The 24,998-nt window shown below is 39.9% G+C and overlaps 3 protein-coding genes across 4 annotated transcripts in view; 2 read left to right on the top strand and 1 right to left on the bottom strand.

Moving 5' to 3' along the window:
- Nucleotides 1-3,872, top strand: part of TCN1 (transcobalamin 1) — a 12,277-nt gene extending 8,405 nt beyond the window's left edge. Inside the window, exons 6-9 of the mRNA XM_014458438.2 lie at nucleotides 4-78; nucleotides 1,070-1,253; nucleotides 3,365-3,483; nucleotides 3,655-3,872. Coding sequence (XP_014313924.1) covers nucleotides 4-78; nucleotides 1,070-1,253; nucleotides 3,365-3,483; nucleotides 3,655-3,716 — 440 coding nt within the window. The 3' untranslated portion in view covers nucleotides 3,717-3,872. The remainder of the gene's footprint in view (nucleotides 1-3; nucleotides 79-1,069; nucleotides 1,254-3,364; nucleotides 3,484-3,654) is intronic.
- Nucleotides 1-8,451, bottom strand: part of MS4A2 (membrane spanning 4-domains A2) — a 43,457-nt gene extending 35,006 nt beyond the window's left edge. Inside the window, exons 1-2 of one of the 2 annotated variants that reach the window (XM_023756536.1) lie at nucleotides 8,368-8,451; nucleotides 6,555-6,654 (exon numbers count right to left, since the gene is read on the bottom strand). The gene's annotated coding sequence lies outside the window, so the exon portion shown is untranslated. Of the gene's footprint in view, nucleotides 1-6,554; nucleotides 6,656-8,367 lie in introns of those variants that run through there. The other variant, XM_023756537.1, reaches the window with a different exon arrangement.
- Nucleotides 8,354-23,277, top strand: GIF (gastric intrinsic factor). The gene is made up of 9 exons (XM_006091824.3): nucleotides 8,354-8,432; nucleotides 9,112-9,288; nucleotides 10,262-10,375; nucleotides 10,798-10,938; nucleotides 12,460-12,641; nucleotides 15,537-15,714; nucleotides 17,071-17,272; nucleotides 20,672-20,790; nucleotides 23,216-23,277. Exons 1-9 carry the CDS (start codon nucleotides 8,354-8,356, stop codon nucleotides 23,275-23,277), a joined length of 1,254 nt encoding a protein of 417 aa, XP_006091886.1.
- The last annotated feature ends 1,721 nt before the right edge of the window (nucleotides 23,278-24,998 follow it).

Raw genomic sequence — 24,998 nt, forward strand, 5'->3', positions numbered from 1 at the left:
CAGCCCAGATCTTACCTGCCCTGATGGGAAAAACCTACTTGGATGTTAACAATGTCTCTTCTTGTGCCAGTGGTCCAGGTAAAGAACTAAAGAGTAAACTGTTTTTGCCTTTCAGCATAATACCCAAAGCACGTGAGATTTAGATGTCCTTAGGGACCAAAAGTGACCAAATAAATCTCTAAAGCATCATAGTTTCCACACAGAACTCAGTCCTTAATATGTCATCAGAGATTATACCCATCTGAGGATTTGTTCTTAACAAGGTGGTAGGTGTCATTCTTGGTTGAAACACTGATAAACAAGGTAGACTTGATTAAAAGGTGTCTATCTCCAAAAGTATTTTTCTGATTGCTGGAGATGTTCTGAGTATCATTCCCATCCTAAACAAAGTATGGCATCTCTGACTTTCCATTGTACACAGTAAGTGATCCCTCAGGGAAATAAGACATCTGTGTGGGAGGAATGTGGCAATATTGAAAGAAATTGCAGTGTGCATCACTGATTTTGCAAAAAGATAAACTTATTCTTCTATTACATTCATTCCTGGTTCAGACACTGACAGGTCTAGGGAACTTGGACAAAATGTCTAACCTCTAAGTTTCAGTTTTCTAATGTAAGAAATGCAAATGATAATAGTATCTAATGTAGGTTTTTGTAAGGATTGAATGAAACAGTTCACATAAAATGACTAGTACAGTTCCTGGTGCACGATTTTTTAATAAATGTTAAGAAATAAAAAGGCAAAAAGATGAAGCATTATTGTATGCTGTACCAAAAGGAAAAACTCAGGAGCCTCCATGAGAAATAGGGGATGGGGCAACTGAAATGTTTAAACAGCTGGGAGTCAAGCTGAGCATGAGCATTCACAAGCTGGTGAGCATCTGGTTTTCATTTCTGCTTTCATCACATGAGAACTCTGCCCCTTGATTGACACCACTTGCTCCTGTAGCAAATCCCCTCTGCATAAAGGAAAGGAGTTTGTGGATAGAAGTTGGATAGGTGTGCAAACTCTAACACTATTTTTATTGTCCTGAATAATAACTCTTTTCTGCTTTCCTGTCTCTTTCAGGTCACCTTAACATCTCTATTCATGAGCCAATACCTGTGGAACCTACCATTTCATCCACATGGATCTCAGTCAACTACACTGTGCAAATCAATGAAACATTTTTCACCAAAGTCACCGTGCCAAAGGGTTCTGTCTTCCTGAATGTGATGGAGGAAGCTCAGAAAATCAATCAGACTGCATTTCGGTATGTTGTACATAACCTCAGGTTAAGGGATTTAGTGTGATTTTGTAAGAGTAAAAAAATACATCTGCACATAAATACAATGAACAGTTAAAACACATCTTAATCAGTACCTTTACTGACCTTCTACATCTCATGGCAGATGAAAGAGGTGAGACCTTTCATCTTCTAATACATATTAGGCATTAGATTAATGTTCAGCTAGTGGATGAATAAGTCCCAGGAACCTCACTCTGTCAGTAAAACTTCTTCAATAAATATAACTTCTTAAGGGAGGCATTTTGTGTCCAGAACAGTGGTTCTTAACTATTTTTAGTCACTGACCCCTTTGAGTAGGATGCTCATTGCAGAAAAATGAACATACACATAAAACATCATTAAATCAGAGGTTTCACAAATGCCTGGAAGCCTCTCTATGCCTTACCCCTTTCATCAGATTTCATGGACCCCCTAGATAAAGGTTCCCTGGCCTAGAGAAGTCAAATATTAAAATTAAGATATTGAATTTGTCTCTGAAAACTGTGGTTTACTTGGTTTCTTAAACCTAATTGACAATTGTTTATTATGTTTAATAACATGATGTAAGATGCTACAAAGAATATAATATATATATGAAAATATATATATATATTATAATATATATAATGATAAAGGCTCCTTGCAAGTGCTCCCAGAAATATGACTAAAAAATGTGAAACATATATTGACCATGTCATTTTTTTTTAATCCTCACCCAAGGATATGTTTCTATTTATTAAAGAGAGAGAGAGGAAGGGAGAGGGAGAGGGAGAAGGAGAGGGAGAGGGAGAGGGAGAGGGAGAGGGAGAGGGAGAGGGAGAGGGAGAGGGAAACATTGATTAGTTAACTCCCACTCATGCCCCAACCGGGAATTGAACCCGAGACCCTTCAGTGCATGGACAATGCTCCAACCAACTGAGCCAGGCCAGCTAGGGCAACCATATCACTTTTTTTTTTTTGAGGGCATTTTATACTTTTTAAAAAATTATTTATTTATTTTTTTTTAATTGATTAAGATATTATATATGTGTCCTTATCCCCCCATTGCCCCTCCCACCCCACCCCCACCCGTGCCTTCACACCCCTAGTGTCTTTGTCCATTGGTTAGACTTATATGCATGCATACAAGTCATTTGGTTGATCTCTCCCCCTCCCCCCCACCCTCCCTTGCCTTCCCTCTGAGATTGTTTTGTTTGTTTGTCTTTTTGTTTGTTTGTTTGTTTGTTTGTTTTATATCCCTCTGAGGTTTGATGGTCTGATTGATGCTTCTCTGTCTCTGGATCTGTTTTTATTCATCCGTTTATGTTGTTCATTATATTCCACAAATGAGTGAGATCATGTGATATTTATCTTTCTCTGATTGACTTATTTTGCTTAGCATAATGCTCTCCAGGTCCATCCATGATGTTGCAAATGATAGAAGTTCTAATAAACAATCATGAAATATTAAATTATTCTTCCCTATTTCTCTTTCTGAAGAGAAAACCTACTAACTTAGGACTTATGGTGCCTCTAGGATATCAGGTTAACACTTTCATCTACTGTTTTAGTAACTTTGACAGTGACTATCTTAGGGTAGAAGTTGTCTTCAACGTGTCTCCTATGGTGGGAGGGAAGGGCAAGAACATGGGCATCATTTCCCAAATTTAGCATGGACTGGAACTGCCTGTATCAAAATCACTTAGTTTATGAAATGTGATGATTCCTGGTCTCAGCCCAGACCTACAGAATCAAAATATCTGTGGATAGGTCCAGGAAATAAGCATTTTGGGGGTAACATCTTCAAGTGATTCTTAGGACATTAAAGTTTGAAAAATGTCCATGTACAATTGCCTTTGAAAATTCTAAGCTAAACTGGTTTGGCTCAGTGGACAGAGCGTCGGCCTGCAGACTGAAGGATCCCGGGTTCAATACCTGTCAAGGGCACATGCCCGGGTTGTGGGCTCAATTCCCAGTAGGGGGCATGCAGGAGGCAGCCAATCAATGATTCCCTCTCATCACTGATGTTTCTATCTCTCTCTCCCTCTCTGAAACCAATAAAACTATATTTTTTTTTTAATTTTTAAGTTCCTGTAACCTATTCATTGCCCCCATAGTTTCAAATATGTGGAGAGCTCGTGGGGCCCTTACATCATCTCTGTTCAGGGCTTGGAGGAGAACCATAATGACAGAACCTACTGGCAACTTCTGAGTGGAGGCGAACCAGTGACCCAAGGTAAGGGAGAGTATGCCAAAAGCCCTACAAAGTGAAAAGGCCCAGACTGTTCATATGTGAGGGTGTGAGCTTCTCTGGGAAATGTGGCATGGAATTGGGAGAGTGATATCCATTATTTAGTGATTTGATGGTCAAATCATTTGACCCACTTCTCCTTCTTCTTCCTTCCAGGAGTTGGAAGATATGTTGTCCATAATGGAGAAAATTTGGAGGTTCGCTGGAGCAAATACTAATAAACTCAAACCTTCCTCTGCCGGATCTAATTCTTTTGCAGTGGAATTCCATGTGGATATTGGCCTCATGCCTTTCTTTTTATTTATCTCAATCACAATAGGAGCTTAAAACACCTCCCTTTCTCTCTTTGCATGTTCAATAAATATCAACAAGTATACAAAAATAGTATGTTCTAATCATTTTATTTTAAAGGGAGATTATTATTAGAGAGAAGACCACCTCAGGAAGAAGCAAAGTGAAAGATTAAACCATGTCTAAAAAGCTGAGTTCTATTCAAGGTCCCCCTGATAACTATCTGGGTGACCTTGGGCCACTGGGGAGAATGGAAATAAGGTTCTAGGTCTACTGTTGCAGCCACAAGCAATGAGATCAACTAGACACCTGTAGGGAGACCAAGCTCTTGGAGGCCCAAATGCAAGGAAGGAACCAAGTGGATAAATGGACCTCACACAGGCACTGGGTTAAAAAGGAAAATGTTGCTCTTCTCAGAATGGAAGTGTGAGGTTTATACATAAAAGTCAATCCATAAAGTTTAAGGAAAAATATCATCCCCTCCACATTTACTTTCCTTTTCTACTCATAAAAATCGCGTGATATTCATGTCATTAAAAGAAACATGCAGCCTGGCTGGCATGGCTCAGTGGTTGAACATGGACCTATGAACCAGGAGTTCAATATTTGATTCCCAGTCAGGGCATATGCCCGGGTTGCGGACTTGATCCCCAGTGTGATGCATGCAGGAGGCAGCCAATCAATGATTCTCTCTTGTCATTAATGTTTCTATGTCTCCCTCTCCCTTCCTCTCTGAAATCAATTTAAAAAAATTTTTTTTAAAGAGACGTACCAAAAAAATCACCTCTGATGTTCATTTCAGCAGAACTCATTAAAAAAAAAAAAGTTGAATCATAGTGCCCAGCCAGTGTGGCTCAGTAACTGAGCATTGAACCATGAACCCAGAGGTCACTGGTTTGGTGCTGTTAGCATGGGGCAGCAGCTGTCAGATCTGTTTGTAGACTATATAGTCTATGGGAAATTGAAGTATAATGGTTTAAGGTGGCAGATATGCAAAATGTTACAATTGGCATTACTGTCCATAATAAAATGTGTGACCATACAGTTTATTATCCAGCCATGACACTATAAAGAGTGACAGTGAACACTATTAATAATTACATTTGAAAAAACAGATTAAGAACTGAGACTATCCTGGGAAAACCAAAACATATGCTCTATTTTGCCCATAAGGAAAAACAGGGAAGCTTAAGCAAAAAACATAGACACAAATATGTCAAAATAACAGAAAAAATAACAGAAAGTACTGACCTTATAATTGACCAATGAAATTGACTCTCAGTATAACAAGGTTGGAATACTGGATGTCCCTTTGAGATCCCTAACTCACTCTCTCTCTCTCTCTCTCTCTCCATTAAAAGGTCATTTCCTTTATAATTCTTATTTAATTATTCCAATTGGCTCAAGCATCAAGTCTCACATTATACTTCCTAATGTTATTAGCGTTCATTTTGAACAAAGAGAGCTGAGTTTCTCCAGCCAGTGGTCTCTAAATAGAAGGTAGTAACACTGCCATATGGTAGAAACTCCTTTAAACTCAGAGATAGCCAGATGGTTAATGGAATCACATTCCCTTACCAGTCCACTAATATGAACTTGGTGAAACCTAGCTCTGTCCTCACTTACATTCTCAGAAGCACCTAAGTCTTGGGACTATTATAAAACCTACATATTGTCTGAAGGGACAAACTTCCATCTGCTGCCACAGCAAAGAATAATCAACCCAAATAAATCTTTAAAATGTCCAGAGAGGGAGTCTGGGTGCTTTGATACTAGGAATTTAGGCACAGGAAAAAAGCAAATAAATAAATAAGCCCAGTTGATAACTAACCAAGAACTGTCAAAACATACTGTGTAGTGAAGTAATGTATGGCCTATGGTTTCCTGTCTGCAAGTTATTTGCTAAGTGAAGCAGCTGTGTCATAATCAATCTGCAGTAACCATGGCCATAGAAGTAATTTATAAGGAAGTGTATGTTTAAAGAGTGGGCACACCAGGGTGTGTGGATTCTCTCAGGATGGTCATGTATAGGCTCTGGAACCTAAGATCAACAATATGCTGGGGTTCCTATTTCTGTATTAGATTCTTATTGCTGCTGTAACTAATTACCACAAAAATTTATTGGCTTAAAACAAGACAAATTTATTATCATACAGTCCTGGAGGTCAGAAGTCTGAAATGGATCTCACTGGTCTGAAATCAAAGTTTTGAAAGAGCTATGTTCTTCTAGAGTTTCTAGGGGAGAATCTATTTCCTTGCCTTTCCAGGTTTGGGAAGATGCCTGCATTCCTAGGCTCACATTCCCTCCACCTTCAAAGTCAACACACTGCTTCCATCATCACATCACCTTCTCTGACTCTAATTCTCCTGCCTCACTCTTCCACTGATAAGAACTGCTGTGATTACTTTGGGCCCACTCAGATAATCCCAGATAATCTTCCTATCTTAAAGTCAGTTTATTAGCAACCTTAATTCCATGTGCAACCTTAATTCCCTTTACCAGATAACCCAACACACTCACCAGTTCCAGGAATTAGGATATGGACATCTAGAGTGGCTATTATTCTGTCTATACTCCCTCACATGGCACACAGGCCCTCCACCATGCAGAGCCAAACTGTCTTTCTGGTCTCATCTCCCACATAGACCATGTATCAATTATATATTGCTGCATTAAAGAGTTACCCTAAAACTCAATGGCTTAAAACAACAACATTTCTTATCTCACAGTTTCTGTGAATCAGAAATCCAAGGGAAGGCTTAACTGGGTCCTCTGGCTCAGGGTCTCTCACAAGGCTGAAGTCAAGATGCCGCCTGGTGCCTCCTTCATCTCAAAGCTTGACTGGGGAAGGTTCTGCTTTCCAGCTAATAACATTAGGAAGCAGAGTGAAATAACATTAGACTTGATGCTTGAGCCAATAGGAATAATTAAATAAAAATTGCATGGTCATTGACAGGATTACTCCCTCCCTGGCTGTTGGCTAGAAGCTTCTCTCAGTTTTCAACACATGGTTTTTCCCCAAGACAACTTACAATATGACAGATGGCTTTATCAGAGCAAAAAAATGAGAAGAGCTAGAGAGAGACTGCAAGCGAGAAGGAAGTTGGTCTTTTGTAACCTCATCCCATTACTTTTGCTGTATTATATTCATTAGAGACGAGGCCAGCCCACACTCTAGAGAAGGGGGTTATGTGAGGGAATATACCAGGAGCTGGGAACATGGAGCCATGCTAGAAGCTTTCTAGCACACCCCAACATGTACCCTGTGCTCTCACCTCACAAAAACTACTAATGTTCCCTGAAAATGAAAAATATGATTTATAACCTGTCTTATATTGTTCATTAATTCACTCATTCTAAAGGTATTCAAGTGGTACTATGAGCTAGGTAGTATCTCAAATGCTGGGGACAGAGCTATGAACAAAATAGACAAAGCCTCTTGGAGCAGACACTCTAGTTGGAAGGCGACAGACAATAAATAAACTGCACACATAGTGAGAAGTGATACAGGTAAGGTACACAGTAAGGGTTGTTGGGTGAGCATGTCTTATATACAGTGGTCTGGGGAAACCTCACTAAAAGCTGACCTCTGAGCAGAGACATGAAAGAAGTGAGGGAGCCTCCATGAGAATATTTGTAGTCTACTTGCTATACCCAAGCACACTTTGGCACAGAGTTCTTTTTTTTTTTTTCTTTTGAAATACTCTATTATTTTTTTTTTCGCTAAAAGTATTACAAAGGGTATTACATAAGTGTCCTTTCCCCCCCCCCCCGCCCCGCCCTTGACAAGCTGGCACAGAGTTCTTTACTTACTTTTGCCCATACCTGTATATCCTTAACACTTAATATAGTGCATAGATCTCACATTTTCTAATTACTTACTTTAAGAGATAATATCTGAAAAATACTTTCATCCCCAGATAAGGAAAGAGAAGTCAAACAAAATTTCTGGGAAGCAGGTCCTTTGCCTGCCTAAAGTCAAACAACTTCAAAGAGCCTAGACTGGAGTCCAGGTCATATCAACTTCATTGATTACATAAAGCCAGACTTCACCTGGCAGATCATTTCCTGACAGCCTCAAAGGGCATATGGTAAAGCACATACCTCAAACCATGAAGTGAGGTGTTGTGTTAGGAACCACACACACCTCAATGAAGTGGTCTGACAGGGAGTAATGCTGGGAGGAAGTCTCATTTATCTCAGTCTTTAGCCATACTCCCAGTGTAAAGACCCAGAATTTGGCTAAAGGGCACTTTGTCATTTCCTTCATTACACACACAGCCCAAGTTTCTCATATGACTGTGCTACCTAGAAGTCACCTTCAGACACCTTGGAAGGTCGATAGTAGGTAAACTTAGATAAGCATAAGGAAATTAGTTCTATGCGAGGGGGGGGGGGCGGGGGGGGGAGAGGTCAGCAGAGGTTATTAGGAGTGACTGGGATGGGGGTGGAGGGCAGACTTTCCATAAAGAGGAGCCTATATAAGGGAAAGTAGAGAAATACTCCTCTTAATAACACTGGGATTTTTTAACTGGAGACGTGGACAGAACAGGAGAGAGAGGGATGGCCTGGTTTACCTTTTACCTCCTGAACCTTCTCTGGGCTACTGCTGGGACCAGCACCCAGACCCGAAGCTCATGCTGTAAGTATAGTGTGTTTCCTGAGGATGTCAGGGAAGCAGATACCCAGGGGACAGGCGGAAACCTCAGGCACAGGTTTGCTGATAAGAAAGTGGTGAAAAAAGCAATCACTATAGGAGCTCCAAAATGGTGAGCCATGGTGGGCATGTGTGGTTCATCTTTCCTGACTTAATAGTGAAAGTTCTTTGAGAGACAAATCTATGCATTTCATATAAAGAGAGATTAAAATACTGTTTCAGAAATGATGGTACAAAGGCACACCCAGTGAGCCTTTCTTACCAGGTACCTCTACTAGATCCCTTTTGGGTACTCACTGAGTCATATCTCAAATCTTTAATTTGTCATTACAGAATGAGGAAAAAAATGGATGCAAGGAAAACTGATTTGGGGGGAATGTGCTGGAAATAATATGAACTGTCCAAGAGCCATATTGCTTGAAGTTGTTAAATGAGAAATCACTTCCTTAAAAAAGAGAAAGTATTTGACAAGATGTAGGGACTAATTGGCCTCTGAAGAAAAATCTCAATGTTTTTCTCCATTTCTTTTTAGTAATCAGCCTTGAGAAGCATCACTGATGATTGAAATGCTAATCCTGTCTTCTCCTAAAAGACCGAGGGAACATGTTTCTGGGAAGAGGGGAAAAAGGGTGAGGGGTTTTGTAAATGTCTTGTCTCTTCTCAGCTGTTCCCCCAGCACAGCAGCCCTTGGTTGACAGTATGCAAGTGCTTATGGAGAACTCTGTGACCCACTCAACCTACCCCAACCCCAGCGTCCTGATTGCCATGAACCTGGCTGGACCCTACAACCTGGAGGCCCAGAAGCTCCTGACTCGCCAGCTCATGGCCACTGACACAGCTGGTGAGAAGTCCAAGCCTCTCCATTCACATGCTCCCTGAATCCTGCACACTGTTCACCACCCCAGATCCCAACTCCCAATCCCCAACCCCAATGTGGTGGTCTCTGAATATATCTAAATCTCCCAAACACCTTTCCCAACATATCTGGAAAACACATGGAAAGATCTGTGTATGAAGTCGGGACATTCATAGAGGAGTGTACTAATGCAAAAGGAGCTCTAGACTAGATGGAAAAACAGTGGGCTTCCAGTTCTGGATCTGCCACTTATTAACCCTGACCTTGAACAGTCTCTCTATCCTACTTAAGCTCATTTTCCTCATTTGCAAAATTCAGATGATTCTAATAACAATAACACTAATAGTAATCACAACAAGGATAATAATAATCAAATATCTGTTCTGCTCCCTCACAGGAGTTGCCTTGAATCTCAAGTTAAAAAATAAAGTTAAAATTATTTTTCACCTGGCCAGTGTGCCTCAGTGGTTGAGCATTGACCTATGAATCAGGAAGTCATAGTTTGATTCCCAGTCAGGGCACATGACCAGATTGTGGGCTCGATACCCAGTGTGGGGAGTGCAGGAGGCAGCTGATCAATGATTCTCTCTCATCATTGATATTTCTATCTATCTCTCCCTTTCCTTTCCTCTCTAAAATCAAGAAAAATGTATTTTAAAAAATTATTTTGCAACTATAAATTTTCATATGTGAATTTGTATGGGAGTTCTTGCTGCTTTTCTAAACAAACACTGTGGATTCTTGGTGGAGTTCTCAAGTCACATAGAGGCCACTGGATTAAATGTTCCTTAAGTATTTTTTCTCCATACTTCTTTCTTTAAGAATTAAGACAGATTTAAAAAATCACATTATTTTAAAATTCAAAATGATCTGGAAAGAAGCAGAGAGTTTAGCTCTGGCCCCTGTTGCTTTCTCTTGCCTGAAAATACCTTTAACTATTTTGTTCTCTGCTGTGCAGATATGACCGTTGGTCAGCTCGCACTCACCATCATGGCCCTCACCTCCTCCTGCCGGGACCCTGGGAATAAAGTGTCCACTCTACAGAGACAAATGGAGACCTGGGCACCTTCAAGTAAGACCTCGTCGGAAGGGAGTGGAGGGTGAGGCAAATGGTCCTTCCTGAGAATTTTACACCTAGAAAGAAACGGGTAGGAGAGTGGGAAATTAGGAAAGAGACAAGGTATCTCCACTCAGGTTCCCTCTGCTAATTCCATAGATGAGTTACTCACTTCCAATCCAAAATGAACCAGAAAAGACCAGTAGCCCAGGGCCACAGCCTTACCATGCCATCACCTGGCAGGAGACAGCACCAACCCTTTTCATTCCATTCTCATGCCAGAGAAATATAGATGGGATCTTTAGCCAATATGGTATCTTTCTTTTTGGACAGGTTTTCTAGCAATGTCTATTTAAAAGGTTTGGCATTTCTTATCTCACAAATGTCCTCATTGTGGTGAATGTTAGTCTTATGTAGGCCCTCTATCCTCTCCCAAGGCCCCAACGCTGAGGCTTCAAGTTTCTATGGGCCCAGTCTGGCGATCTTGGCACTGTGCCAGAAGAACCCTGAGGCAGCCTTACCAATAGCGGCCCGTTTTGCCAAGACCCTGCTGGCCAATTCCTCTCCCTTCAATGTAGGTGAGTTGGTCACCACTTTCAAACTGCTCTGAGCTGGGAACATTGAGGGCACTGAATGGTGGGGCTAGAGGGCAAGTAGGAGGGGGAGGAGCTGGGGATCATGAAAATGTCTGTAAAGGGGAGTATTTAACAAATATTTGTTGGACATGTGAATTAAGGAATAAATGAAAGGTAGATGGTAAAACCTAGATAACACTTGAAATGTCTAACAGTTACAGAATCTCCGTTGGGAGCAATAAACATGTCACCTAGGTCAGGTTTGTTCCCAGGCAAATTATTAAATCTACATCTTCTAGACTCAGCTCTACCCTGAACCCTCTCTTTTATCACTAGTGATGCTTCCACATTCTATTCTTCTCAATGCTTCTCCTTAGAAATCCAAATATGCTCTGTCTATTAAACAGCTACTTTCTGAACCCTAAGCCCACCGTGCTCCCCTTCAAGGACACAGTGGAACTGTCTTGTCCCTTCATTCTGCAAACATGGCTGCTTGTGAATGAAAACCTTTCCTCTATAACACTATTTCCTTCTTGGGCCCACCCTTCTGCATCTAATGATCCCTTCTCTGTATAATACCCCCTCATTCATGGTCATTTTACTCCTCTGCCACTCTCTAAGCAAAGGCGCTAACTCCGGTTTTTACCCCCTTAAATATGCTTCATCAGCAACCTCTCTTGTTTTAGGGTCATTCAGACCAACAAGCAGGTAGATATTTACTCTAGTCTCCTCACTGTGGGTAAAGAACAGGCTGGCTTCTGATTACCATCTGGAGCATCTGGAAATTTTTTACAACATTAGTTTCAACAATTCTGTCACCTTTAATGAGGTCATGCAACTTTATGGTAGAGATTGGGGTAGGGAGGGAAGATCAATAAAAGAAAATATACCATCTGGTAAGTCTTTCATTCATTCTGGTCTTGTCAGGCCAGAGCTGGCTAATTCAGTCCATACATGTTTTCCTGTGAAAATAATGGAAAAGCCCCTGTCCTGGGCCTTATCAGGGGTGCTAAGCTCCCACTACCCAGGAACTCATGGAGCCCAGTAACAACAAAACAGCAGAAAGTGCTAAGATTGCAAAACGAGTACAAACAATGAATGTTATTTCAGGAAAGAGATTGCACCTGTTGTGCCGAGATGACCAGAGAAGGCTTTAAGGAGACATGGTGATGGCTAGGCCTTTGAGAACCAGTGGCATTCTTGAAAGATAAATATTGGGATAAGAGTAGTGGGAGTGAATAGACTGCCAGTCTATATTAATTAAAAGCATGAGCTTCGGAGTCATACAGATCTAGGTTCAGGTCCCGGCGCAGCTACCTTCTAGCTGTGTGGGCTTGGGCAGTTATTTAACCTCTCTGGGATTCCATTTCTCATTCCTTAAATTGATATAAGTACAGGCCCTATTTCACAGGTTGTTCCAAAGAGTAAAGGAGATAATGTACCTAGTATGCAGTAAGCACACAATAAATGTTAGTTGTTCATATTGTTGTGGTAGTGGTTGTCTTATCCCCCTATGATTCACAGACACTGGAGCAATGGTGACCTTGGCTCTGACCTGTATGTACAACAAGATTCCTGTAGGATCAGAGGAAGGTTACAGAACCCTGTTTGGTCAGGTACTAGAGAATACTGTGGAGAATATCAGCAAAAGGATCAAAAACAATGGAATCATTGGGGACATCTACAGTACTGGCCTTGCCATGCAGGTAAACATATTAATGATGCTCTTCATTGGGTCCATGCCAATAAGACTGGATTGTAGGATCAAGAGACAAGGCTTCTTCTAAAGTCTCTGGGAAAGACCAGCTAGTGTGACCTGAGGTAGATTCCTTGTGGTGCCTGTGCCTCAGTTTCTCTACTGGTAAAATGCTGGTAAGTGTTAATTCCTCCCTCACTTACCCTCTTCCAGAGTAAGTGTGAAAACAAATCTACATGAACTCTTTTCCCTTCCTTGGGTAAAAAAACAACAAAAAACCAAATAAATCCAAGAAAATTATTATTAATAATGAACAGTTTGTCCATAATAATTATAGACTAAGGAAAATTTGATGTATAAAAATAAGGATATTAAAATAGGTTCTCAAAAAAATATTGAACTTTCTAATTCCACCTTGCCTATCAAGTATTCTTTTTTCAGCCCTTTATCTTGATTGGGGAAAAAAAAAAGGACGGGCTTGTATTCAAAATAATTAATTAAAATAATCTAATGAATATGCTAATGCTTTCAAGGCTCACATCAAATCTTTGTCAATCTCTATTTCAATCTTGATCTCATTTTCATTTCACAAAGAGCTCTAATAAATGGTGGAGCATATGTGTCAGGAAACCAAGTCCATACTATACTTCCCTCGTATAGATTCCTGGACTTGGATTCTATCACATGCTGCTTGATTAGGGTTGATTAAGGCAGCATCCTCCCATGGAAAGCAATGATAATGGGGAGAGATAAGCAACTAGACTCAGAAACTAAAGGGTCATCTATGGCCAAGTCCTCTATTCCAAACTAAAAAGTTTGTGCTTCAAAGTCTCAAAATGCCCAGTCTCTATGTCATGTCACGGTCAATGGAATTTGCTGTGGAACAAAATGTTGTTTGTTACCATGGCTGAAACATATGAGACCAATCCCCGGGCTCAGGTCTAGAAAGCTTTGTGGAGGGACAAAGGCAGTATTAAAAAAATAGAAAATGGGTTTTAGTTGTGACTCACATAAAGTAAACTTGCTTCACCAAACATAAGATAGAGAAGTGTTTGCTATGGCTAATTTGGTTTATGAATTCTGTTTGGGATTTTATCACCTTCAGGGTACAATCTGATAAGCTGTTCCTGAGACTTATTAAAGCTATTTCTATGAAAAGACAGGACTGCATCCATATGCAGATAACAGTATATGTCAGTTCTTGTCAGTTAGAATAAAAAGCCTCCTCCTGCCTCACTTATGGCCCAATTTTTGAGTTGAATCAAAATATATAACCTTTTTCTAATCTAAAATGTTCTGGTATAGAAAACCAAAGGCCTTGGGAACTTTAACAACTTGGGTTTAAATCCTAAATCTGCCGCCACTTTGGCAAATACTGAATTTATCTGAATTTCATTTTTCCTCATAATAACAAGGTTGCAAAGGTATTAAAAAAAATCACAGGCACAATGTGGTGTGCAATGATTGTTGGTGGTTTCTCCCAGAAGAAGAGTGGTGACATTGAGCTTCTGGTTCAGCCCTCACTCACCCTCTTCCAGGGTACCAGTACCCTTCAATGGCCTGAGCCACCCACATTGCTTCCCAAAGGCACTCATGAGACATTTCCTCTGTTCCAGAATTTTTCCTCTTTCTTCCATCAATATGCTTATGCTTTCAAGGCTCCTCTAATAGAAACTTAACTTGAAAAGGATCTGACCTTCCTCATGCAGAGTTATTGATGAATTCTCAGTTTAATGTGTTACTCCTCTCTAGAGTGTTGGTGTTGGTAGTTTATCCCAAGGGGCTCCATCTCATTTAGTGAGATTTGGGAGTTGAATATGGAAAGTGAACAAGATAAGGTTGGTGAGGAGTACCCACGGGATGCCTAAACCAAACTTCCGTATAAAGAGCCACGGTTCATGGTTGATGAGGATAACAGTGATGGTTGTGCCTTTCCAAACTGTTTAGTTGCTCATACTAATGCCTCACAGAGCCATTTCTGACACCTCTCTCCCTTCTCCCATTTCCCATCTCAAGCTTCAGGTAAATTGATCATCAGCAATTTCAGCCCATTAACAGGCTCTGGTGGTCATGACCAGCACAATCCTAAAGGGAGGGGAATGGTAACTTACTATTTCACGTAAACCGGGATGTTCCAGGGATGGATTAGGTGATTTCAGAATTCATCAAAATAAAGGGCTCCAATCATGATATCAGGGACCACTCTTTTTTCATGTATCAGCCCTGGCTTTTGTCATTCTTTTCTGCTCCTTGGCTTCTTCCAAGTGGCCGAAGAAGATGGTAACTAACAACTCAATGCTAACTTAGATGGTACCAGCTAAATAACCCCAGTAGGGAGACAAAATGCTTCTCTCAATGTTTGTTTATAGGGAAGAACTTTGATTAGTGCATGTGTCCACCAATCACTGTCACTGAGAGGATGACATTCCATGATTATCCCAGCACAGTCCATGAGTCCACCACTGGCAAGGGTGATGGAGCCTCTGGATGACAGTCCCAACATGATCAAAAGTGTGGGGGTGTACACCAAAGGGTGTGCAGGACAACACAAATCAAAAGAGGTCTACTATGTTTGCATGGTCACGTTGTCCAAGACTGAAGCTCCCCTAGAGCTTGCTTTGCCCAGCTCTCACCCTCATTCTCTGTCCAAGAACTGTTAGTAAATACAGCAGCCCTAATAGTGTTCCCCAAATCTAAGTATGTGGCTAGTATGTGACAGACACTGAGCTAAATGGTGGGGATGCAGCAGTGAACAAGACAGATGTTCCTATGCAGCTTCAGTTTGGACTCTGGGTGATCAAAGAGATTAATGATCAAGTGTATCCCTTATAAGACAAGCCTAATCTCTCTATCTATCTCTCTATCTCTGTCTCTATCTCTATCTGTCTCTCTATGTGTGTTCCAGGCTCTCTCCGTGACACCTAAGCAACCTAACAAGGAATGGAACTGCAAGGAGACTATGGATGTAGTGCTTAATGAGATTAAGCTGGGAAAATTTCACAACCCCATGTCCATTGCCCAAATCCTCCCTTCCCTGAAAGGGAAGACATACCTAGATGTGCCCCACACGTCTTGCAGCCCTGGTAAGAACTCTTAACATCTGTCTTTCCTCATATCATAAACTGGCAACTTATATCAGGAATGTTATGTGGTTTCAATTTTAAGTGGCATATAGGCTTTTTTATGTCCATTACTTCCAGGTAGGCAGAACCACATCTGGCTTCCAATCCTCAAGAGTTGTGTGATAACACAGCCATATACCATCCTGCACTCAGAATTCAGTCTTCATGTCCACTTCATTCAACACACATTTAGTGATAGCCTACTGTGAGTAAAACATTTTGTGAAATAGAGAGGGAAGATCCATGGTCCTAATAATCAAATATCACTTCATTCATTTGACAAATGTACCAAATATGCACTACCTTATCATATCTTCTCTGTACAAAGCCAGCTAACAAATATGTAGACAAAAACTACAATATTTGGAGGAATGAAGTAATTATTAAATAGAAATAGAAGACATATATAGCGCAAAAGCAAAGAAAGTGTAACCAATCACTGACTTTATCTGGGAAACTTAGGAAAAGAACAGAGTTGACATTTCAGGCAAGCCTTGAAGCTCTAAATATGAACCCTTGGTGCTCAAAGCTCACCAAATGGATGGAGTAGAACCCTGGCACACAACCTTTTTATTTGAAATATCCTTATTTTTCCCAATTACCAGTATAATACAGAGATACAATCATAAATATGCATTTAGAAACTGAGAGTCCTGCATAAAAATTATATTACTCCAGACATAACTAGTCTTTGGATTTAGATTCCTCCAACTCTTCTTTCTACTCAAATACTAAAATAAATTATTATTCATGTTATGTTGTATGGGCTTCCTAAGATAAGCAGAGATTAATAAACTCCTTGTCTATCTCAGAGCAGAATCTATAATCAAGTAACCTAATCCAAATCATACCAGATATAGCCACATTCTCCTAACCTTAAGCTTCTTCCTAGTCATTTCCCAGCTTTAACCAGGTGACCATGGAGTTCCCTCCTAGGATTCCACAATAGCTGCCCAGGTACTTTGTTAAATAGTCTGAAATCTACTACCTTTGCTTCCATTCTTAGGGATAACAACAACAACAAACATACAACTTAACAATGAGTGCCATGTAAAATACATGACTTAGGGTTCTCAATCTTCCCTTCAAGTTACAAATTCTTTTAACAAAATAAATGTCCATTGTACAACTATCTGTCAGTTCTTCAACTACAATCAGTTCTCTAGAATAGAAATGAGAGCTTCATTATGAACATTCTACAAACTCATTGCCATTTCATGAAATGTTTACTGGGACAGGTTGCCGACAGCAGAGATTTTGCCCCTTTAATACAAACCCTATTGTGATTAACAAATTTGGCCTCTTTGCTCTTCACAGATCCTGAGGTACATCCAACTCTACCCAGCCATCCTACTCCTGTCCCCACCATAGCATCCAACATCACTGTCAAATACACCATCAATAACCAGCTGAGGGGAGTGGAGCTGCTCTTCAATTTCACCATAGATGTTAGTGTGAAAAGTGGGTCTGTGCTACTTGTGGTCCTAGAAGAAGCACAACGCAAAAGTTCCACATTCAAGTGAGCACTATAACTAGCATTTGCCATTCTCCCTGAGCCTAACCTGAATTACCATTATTGCTCTCTCTTTCCTTCATATACTTACTTTTTTTTCCTTCTCATACTATAACAGATTTTTATTTAAATAGCCCCTTGAGAGCCTGCAATCTCTCGTGAAAAATTAAATCATACAAATCAATATATGATAGAATTTTTTAAAAAGGAATTCAAAGGAAAGAGAGTCCATTGTGGATTAGAACAGTCAAGAAGCTCTTGGCTTTGGACCACATTCAAAGAATAGGTACCATCCAGGAAAATATGAGAGAGTTGCATTTAGAGAGAGGGAATGGTTAGAACAAAGAATTCAAGATTGGAATGGGAAAGGAATTCAAGGTCAATGATTAAGCCAGCTTGATTAGAGCAGAGAATTTGAGATTTAATTGAATCTGGAAGGATAGATTGGGTGGTTTTGTAAAAAGCTTGAAATACCACGATAAGGAGGTTGGACTTCATATTGCAGAGAAGTACTGCAAGATTTTGAATATGAAAAGCCATGTTGTAAAATGTTAAATGCTGGGGCATGAGAGACTACAGTAATGAAGCTGTAAAGTGATGAAGACTGCCTCTAAAATAAATGGACCCATAGCAAGGAAAAGTCACAGGGCTCTGAATACAGGATGTGGAGGTCAAGAGAAAGAAGCTTCAGCACTATTGACAGGAGTATCAGGAAGTGAGAGAAACATAATTCCTCTAGATATTTTTAATTGTGGGTGTTTGAAAGAGAAACATCAGGAAACTTTTGGAGATACAAAGGAAGTTCTAGAAAAAGAGGTCAGTACAGGCAAAAGAGATTGGGTAGAGGTGATGATCTAAGTTAAAAAACTGCACAGTCCTAGCCAGTTTGGTTTAATGGATGGAGCATAGGCCTGTGGACCACTGATTTTTCTTTTGCTGACTATGAATGTGATAAAAATACACAGAGTAGAAATTTTGAGGAAGAAAAAGCATAAAGAAAAAAAAACCTCTATATTACAAAGGGTCCCGGATTTGATTCCGATCAAGGGCATGTACCTCGGTTGCAGGCACCTCCCCAGCCCAGGCCCTGGTCAGGGCTCTTGCAAGAGGCAACCAATCGATGTGTTTCTCTCACATTGATGTTTCTCTCTGTCTTTCCATCTCTCTCCCATTCTCCCTACAAATCAATGGAAAAATATCCTCGGGTGAGGATTAACAAAACAAAACAAACAAACAAAAAGAACTGCACAGATACAATGCTCTCAACAAAACCAAGGGACATATCTAATTATTCCCATTTTATAGACAGAACTATTTAGGCCCAAAGAGGTTAAATAATATTCCTAAAGTCATATAACATGTAATTAATAGAGTTGAGATCTGAACCCTTAAACTTCCCTATCTTCTATAGACAAGTCAGGATAAAAAAAATTGCACCTCAAGAATACTTAATTTTCAAACAACCCTCTGAATATACTTTACTTCTCTGAGCTTACCTTTAATTTTGCCTGATTTTTCTTTTTCTGACTATGAATGTAATAAAAATACACATAGTAAAAATTTTGAGGAAGAAAAAGCATAAAGGAAACAAAGCCGCTATAGTCCATCCACAATATAATCATTGTTGCTGTTTTTTATAATTTTGTAGGTGTTTTTTCTATGCATATTACAAATAGTTGTGATCCACTATATATGTGGGATGGGTAGGTATTTTATATAAAATTTGTATCCCACATTTTCACTTACCATTATTACATAAGCTTTTTCCCATGTCACTGGAAATTGTTGAAAAATACAGTTTTCAAATTACATAATGTTGGATATTCATTCCATCACATACCTAATTACTAGTATTTGCCCATTGTTGCACATTTACATATTTAATTTGCTTATCAATGGTTATCTTTTAAATCCTTTCATTTAATTCCAAGTGATTTCATAATTATTAGTCATTAACATTTTCTCTCTTTTTTGGTGAACTTATTTTTTAAAATGTATTTTATTTAAAGCAATTCATCCAAATATTATTTCAAAAAGGTTAAAATAATAAAAGGTTAAAATTTATTAATGAGATAGTTTACCTAATTTGAAATTAAATATGTATTCTGCACTTAAAACACATTGTAATTCAGATGAGCCACATTTCAGGTGCTTATTAGTTACATATCACTATTGGCTTCTGTATTGGATAGCCCAGCATTAACTGATACCTATTGTTACTCTCTAAATTTTTTTTATTGTTTTATTGCTTAAAGTATTACAAAGAGTATTACATATGTCTCCTTTTTTTCCCCGCCCTTGACAATCCCCTGGCCTCCCCTACCCCCCAGTGTCTTATGTCCATTGGTTATGCTTCTATGCATGCATACAAGTCCTTCGGTTGATCTCTTACCCCCCTCCCTCCTGCCCCCCAACCCTCCCCGGCCTTCCCGCTACAGTTTGACAATCTGTTTGAGGCAGCTCTGCCTCTGTATCTATTATTGTTCAAAAGTTTATAATGGTCTTTATTATCCATGAATGAGTGAGATCATGTGGTATTTTTCCTTCATTGACTGGCTTATTTCACTTAGCATAATGCTCTCCAGTTCCATCCATGCTGTTGCAAATGGTAAGAGTTCCTTCTTTTTTACAGCAGCATAGTATTTCATCGTGTAGATGTACCAAAGTTTTCTAATCCATTCATCTACTGATGGGCACTTAGGCTGTTTCCAGATCTTAGCTATGGTGAATTGTGCTGCTATGAACATATGGGTGCATATATCCTTTCTGATTGGTGTTTCTGGTTTCTTGGGATATATTCCTAGAAGTGGGATCACAGGGTCAAATGGGAGTTCCATTTTTAGATTTTTTAGGAAAAACCATACTGTCTTCCATAGTGGCTGCACCAGTCTGCATTCCCACCAGCAGTGCATGAGTGTTCCTTTTTCTCCACATCCTCTCCAGCACTTGTCGTTTGTGGATTTGTTGATGATAGCCAGTCTGACAGGTGTGAGATGGTACCTCATTGTTGTTTTGATTTGCATCTCTCGGATGATTAGTGACTTTGAGCATGTTTTCATATGTCTCTTGGCTTTCTGAATGTCCTCTTTTGAAAGGTGTCTATTTAGATCCTTTGCCCATTTTTTGATTGGATTGTTTATCTTCCTTTTGTTAAGTTGTATGAGTTCCCTATAAATTTTGGAGATTAGGCCCTTATCAGATATGACATTGGCAAATATGTTTTCCCATGCAGTGGGCTTTCTTGTTGTTTTGTTGATGGTTTCTTTTGCTGTGCAACATTTTCTCTTTTAAGCATGATTTTATCTGATCTCTAAAGCACTTAAATGCCTCTGTCCCTTCATCTTACCCCCTAACTGTCTGACCTAAAGCAAAGTGTTAATCATATATATGATTTTATTCTTACAGATTTAAAACCACAATGACATCCTGGGGCCCTATTGTCTCTTCTATCAACAATATCGCTGAAAATGTGAATCACAAGACGTATTGGCAATTCCTCAGTGGCAAGACACCTTTGAATGAAGGTTAGAGAATAAAAGAAATGGGGGCATTTCCTCCATAGTTTGAAGGCTACATTCTTTAATTTCCTTATTTAATTAGTTCATTCATTTGATCAGTAAATACTAAATGATAGATAGATGATAGATGATTGGTAAGTGATAGACAAATGATAGATGATGGATAGAAAAATAAATATATAGATATATGTTAGCTGGTTGATAAATGATAGACAGATGATAGATTGATGATAAATGATAGATGATAGATAGATAGATAGATAGATAGATAGATAGATAGATAGATAAATAAAATGAGTGGCTATTTTAAAAGGCTTTTTAAAAAATCAAGAATCCTGACTCCACTCAGGGAAAATATCCAGTGAACAAAAAAAGTGGAGTAATCTACTTAAAACAATAAGGGTTGAAGAAGACAAAAGCAAATAATGTGAGAGAGACAAAAAGAAAAGATGGAAAATAGTGAATTCATAGCCAGTGGTAAACAATATGAAGGATAGAATAATCACCATTTGTGTAAAGATGTTACATTTTCTTGTTTCATACATCCACTTTGTAGGTATTAGTGATTCTCTTTTACAGAGAAAGAAACTAAGTCTTAGGGACATGAAAGGGACTTGTACAAGGCACATGTCTAGCGTGCGACAGAGCAGATAGTCAAGCCCAGGATGAGTGTGCTTTACTAGTATACCACAGCTTCACTCAAAATTCATTCTTCACCTTCTTTCGCTGTACTCATTTGTTTTTAAATCTCCAGGAACATCTTTATGTGCATTTTGTGTACATACAAAAGGATGAATAAATCAACAAGTTCAGCAAAACTTTAACATTCTTTAAATGTTAGCATAAAAACTAAAATATTCTGTAAGGGCAGTGGTATATGGTTTTGTCTAAGGATGATGTTACCTAGTTAATCTGATATTGTCACTGTGTAGAGAGATGTGAAGCCAACTAAAGTCATAGCAGAGCCAAGACTGGGCTCTATTAAGATGCTTCAATATCCAAGATGACAATGAGAGAGATGTTTTCTGAGAGTCTATCATGTGCTTAACAAAATCTGGCCAATAGGAATGTGGGATTGCAGCAAAGCATATTAATAAGGATCTTAGAGTCATATGAACCTTGATTAGAAGCTCTTTCTCTTATTTAATAGCTATATCAGGCAAGAAATGAATCTTCTCTGAGCTGGTTCCCACAGTCACAAAATGGAAATAGTAATAAACATTTATTGGGTTATTGTGAGGATTAGCAATAATGTGTTTAAAATGAGTAAGTGCAATGTCTTTTGCAAAGCATGTGTTAAAAAAATGCTAATTTATTGTTACTAGTTCCCTGCCACCTTCATGGCAAGAATTGCCTAAGGACTTAAGCAGGTTTATTCTCATGTGTGCCAATTATTATTCTACTTTGAAGAAAGGGATAGTCAACAGAAAGGCCTCAGAGATCCAAAAAGATTTAGGCCTGGATTGTCATTCTTTCTGATAATGGACTTCTTGAAAACTGATCATCAGTATTGTCACCATCTAGCTTTCCTGCCCTGAAAGACAAGAATTCTCAACAAAATCAAAAGTGAATATAAGTTCACTATAAATATTTCTCTCTTTTCTGTGTCCAGCGTGGCTAGAGAGCAGTCCGGTTCCTGAGTAGGGGTGGCTGGGGATTGAGAAAATGAAAGCAAGAGACAGACACAGAGATAGAAGGAAAAAGCTGGGGCCGGGTGGGACAGCTGTCCTCTGATGGAGAGACAGTGCATTTATTTTATACAGAAAAATACGAGGAAGTTTTACTAAAGCCCAAGACAAAGGAGATTATGTGCATTCTTGTGGCTTCTTTGTAATCATCACTTCTGGATGGGCCCAGATAATCGTGTTTGTTCCTGGTGCTTGGCTGGATTTAGATAATGAAACCCATCCCCTGGTGCCTGAGCTGAAGGTCAGGCTGACAACACACCTGCCTCTGGCAAGGTATGCTTCCAGGGCATGGCTCTGCCGGGCACTGCTGGATTCAGATGACAATCGGCTCAGGGGCCTTTCCCAGGCGCTCTCTGCAAGTTCCTGCCCTGAATGCTCTAAATCTGGCTTAAATACATCATTTTGATAATAACCACCATTTATTGAACGCTCATCATGTGTCCAGTACAATATTAGGCATCTAATATTCATTATTTGTAATCCAGGATAAATATTATCTGTGCAATTTTATATATGAGGCTCGCACAATTTAAGGGGCTTGCCCAAAGTCATGCTCCTATGGCCACCTAGAGCCTGCAAACAAGGACTCCCTAAATTTCAATTCAATGCTCCTTCCATACTCACCAAGCTACCCATTTTGCTCTACAGTGATTTTACTTCTCTAACCTTGGCCTGATCCTTTGGGAGGTGGGGGTGGTTATATGTACCATGGTGACCTCTTGTTACTCTCTGTTTGTTTTCAGGAGTTGCTGACTATATACCTTTCAATCATGAGCATATCACAGCTAATTTCACCCAGTATTAAGGACGAAGTGAGTTCAGATTCTATTTAATATCTCCAAAGGGTGGCTGGAATTCTACGGTCATACCATATTCCTGGTTTAAAAAAAAAAAAACTAAATATGGAAACCATATGTAGAATAAATGATGATGCAAACTTCTCTGTGACTCATGAAAATAAAGTACGGCTTCTCAAAGCAATGACTGCCAGTCATCATTTAAACCTAGGGTGAGGGAGATAGAAGAGCCCAGTTGATATTTTTGGAGATCATTCTGAGTTTCTGAGTTTCTTCTTTAAAAAAAAATTTATATATATATATATATATATATATATATATAATTGATTTTAGGGAGAGGGATAGAGAGATAGAAATATCAATGAGAGAGAAACATTGAGACATTGATTGGCTGCCTCCTGCATGCCCCTACTGGGAATCCAGCCTGTAACCTGGGCATGTGCCCTGACTGGGAATTGAACTGTGACCTCCTGGTTCATGGGCTGATGCTCAATGATGCCCAGGCCTGAGCTTCTTGATTAATTAACATACTCCTTTATTTACACAAATGAAGTGATATATTTTAAAACTCCTATTTTTGTTTCTCATATCAAGTACTCCCTTTTTAATCACAAAGTGTAAACATATGTATATACATACATACATACATGAAGTGGCAAGAATTACTTCATATGAGAAGCCCAGATAGTTCAGAATGAAGCAAATGATATTAATGTCATAATTCTCCCCTTCCATTTCTAATATTTGTTCTGGCAAAATCAAGTTTAAAAGGTATATTTTTATATAATCCTATATAATAAAGATGTAATATGCAAATGGTCATTACGCCATGAAGCGTTAACGACCAACCGCGTAACGACCAGATCACGGATCAGCAGGAGGGTGGGACAGCAAACTACAAGTGGGAAATGGAGACCTACAGGAGGGGGCAGGCAGCAAGCTATGGGGGGCAGGGGGGCAGAGGGAGCTACAGGAGGGTAGGGTAGTGGGCAGAGAGCTACAGGAGGGTGGCAGCAAGCTACTGGCTACAAGCGGGCGGTGGAGACCTACAGGAGGGGGCACGCAGCAAGCTATGACGGGGGGCAGGGGGGCAGAGGGAGCTACAGGAGGGTAGGGTAGTGGGCGGAGAGCTACAGGAGGGTGGCAGCGAGCTACTGCTATAAGCAGGTGGTGGAGAGCTACAGGAGGGGGCATGGCAGCAAGCTATGGGGGGGGCAGGGAGGCAGAGGGAGCTACAGGAGGGCAGGGTAGTGGGCGGAGAGCTACAGGAGGGTGGCAGCGAGCTACTGGCGAGCTACTGGTGCACAGATTTGTGTGCAGGGCTACTAGCTTATATATAAACTAGAGGCCCAGTGCACAAAATTCATGCACTCAGTGGGGGTCCCTCAGCCTGGCCTGCACCCTCTCACAGTCTGGGAATCCTTGGGGGATGTCTGACTGACAGCAGTCAGATATCCTTAGCACTGCCATGGAGGCGGGAGAGGCTCTCGCCACTGCTGCTGTGCTCACCAGCTGTGAGCCTGACTTCTGGCTGAGCAGCGCTCCTCCTGTGGGAGCGCACTGACCACCAACGGGCAGCTCCTGCGTTGAGTGTCTGCCCCCTGGTGGTCAGTGCACATCATAGCGACCCCTGTTTGGTTTATTTGCATATTAGCCTTTTATTATATAGGATATACATTTAATATAAATATAATTAGTATTTAATATTTAATATAAAAGTTAATAATAC

This window comes from Myotis lucifugus, unplaced genomic scaffold (assembly GCF_000147115.1).
Source record: "Myotis lucifugus unplaced genomic scaffold, Myoluc2.0 scaffold_97, whole genome shotgun sequence".
Lineage (NCBI taxonomy): Eukaryota > Metazoa > Chordata > Mammalia > Chiroptera > Vespertilionidae > Myotis > Myotis lucifugus.

Excerpts from the sequence above, each read along its gene's own strand:
- GIF (XM_006091824.3), top strand. The coding sequence starts at position 8,354 with ATGGCCTGGTTTACCTTTTACCTCCTGAACCTTCTCTGGGCTACTGCT. Across the intron at positions 10,939-12,459 it reads TTCCTCTCCCTTCAATGTAG|ACACTGGAGCAATGGTGACC; the intron begins GTGAGTTGGTCA and ends TATGATTCACAG. Across the intron at positions 20,791-23,215 it reads CAAGACACCTTTGAATGAAG|GAGTTGCTGACTATATACCT; the intron begins GTTAGAGAATAA and ends GTTTGTTTTCAG.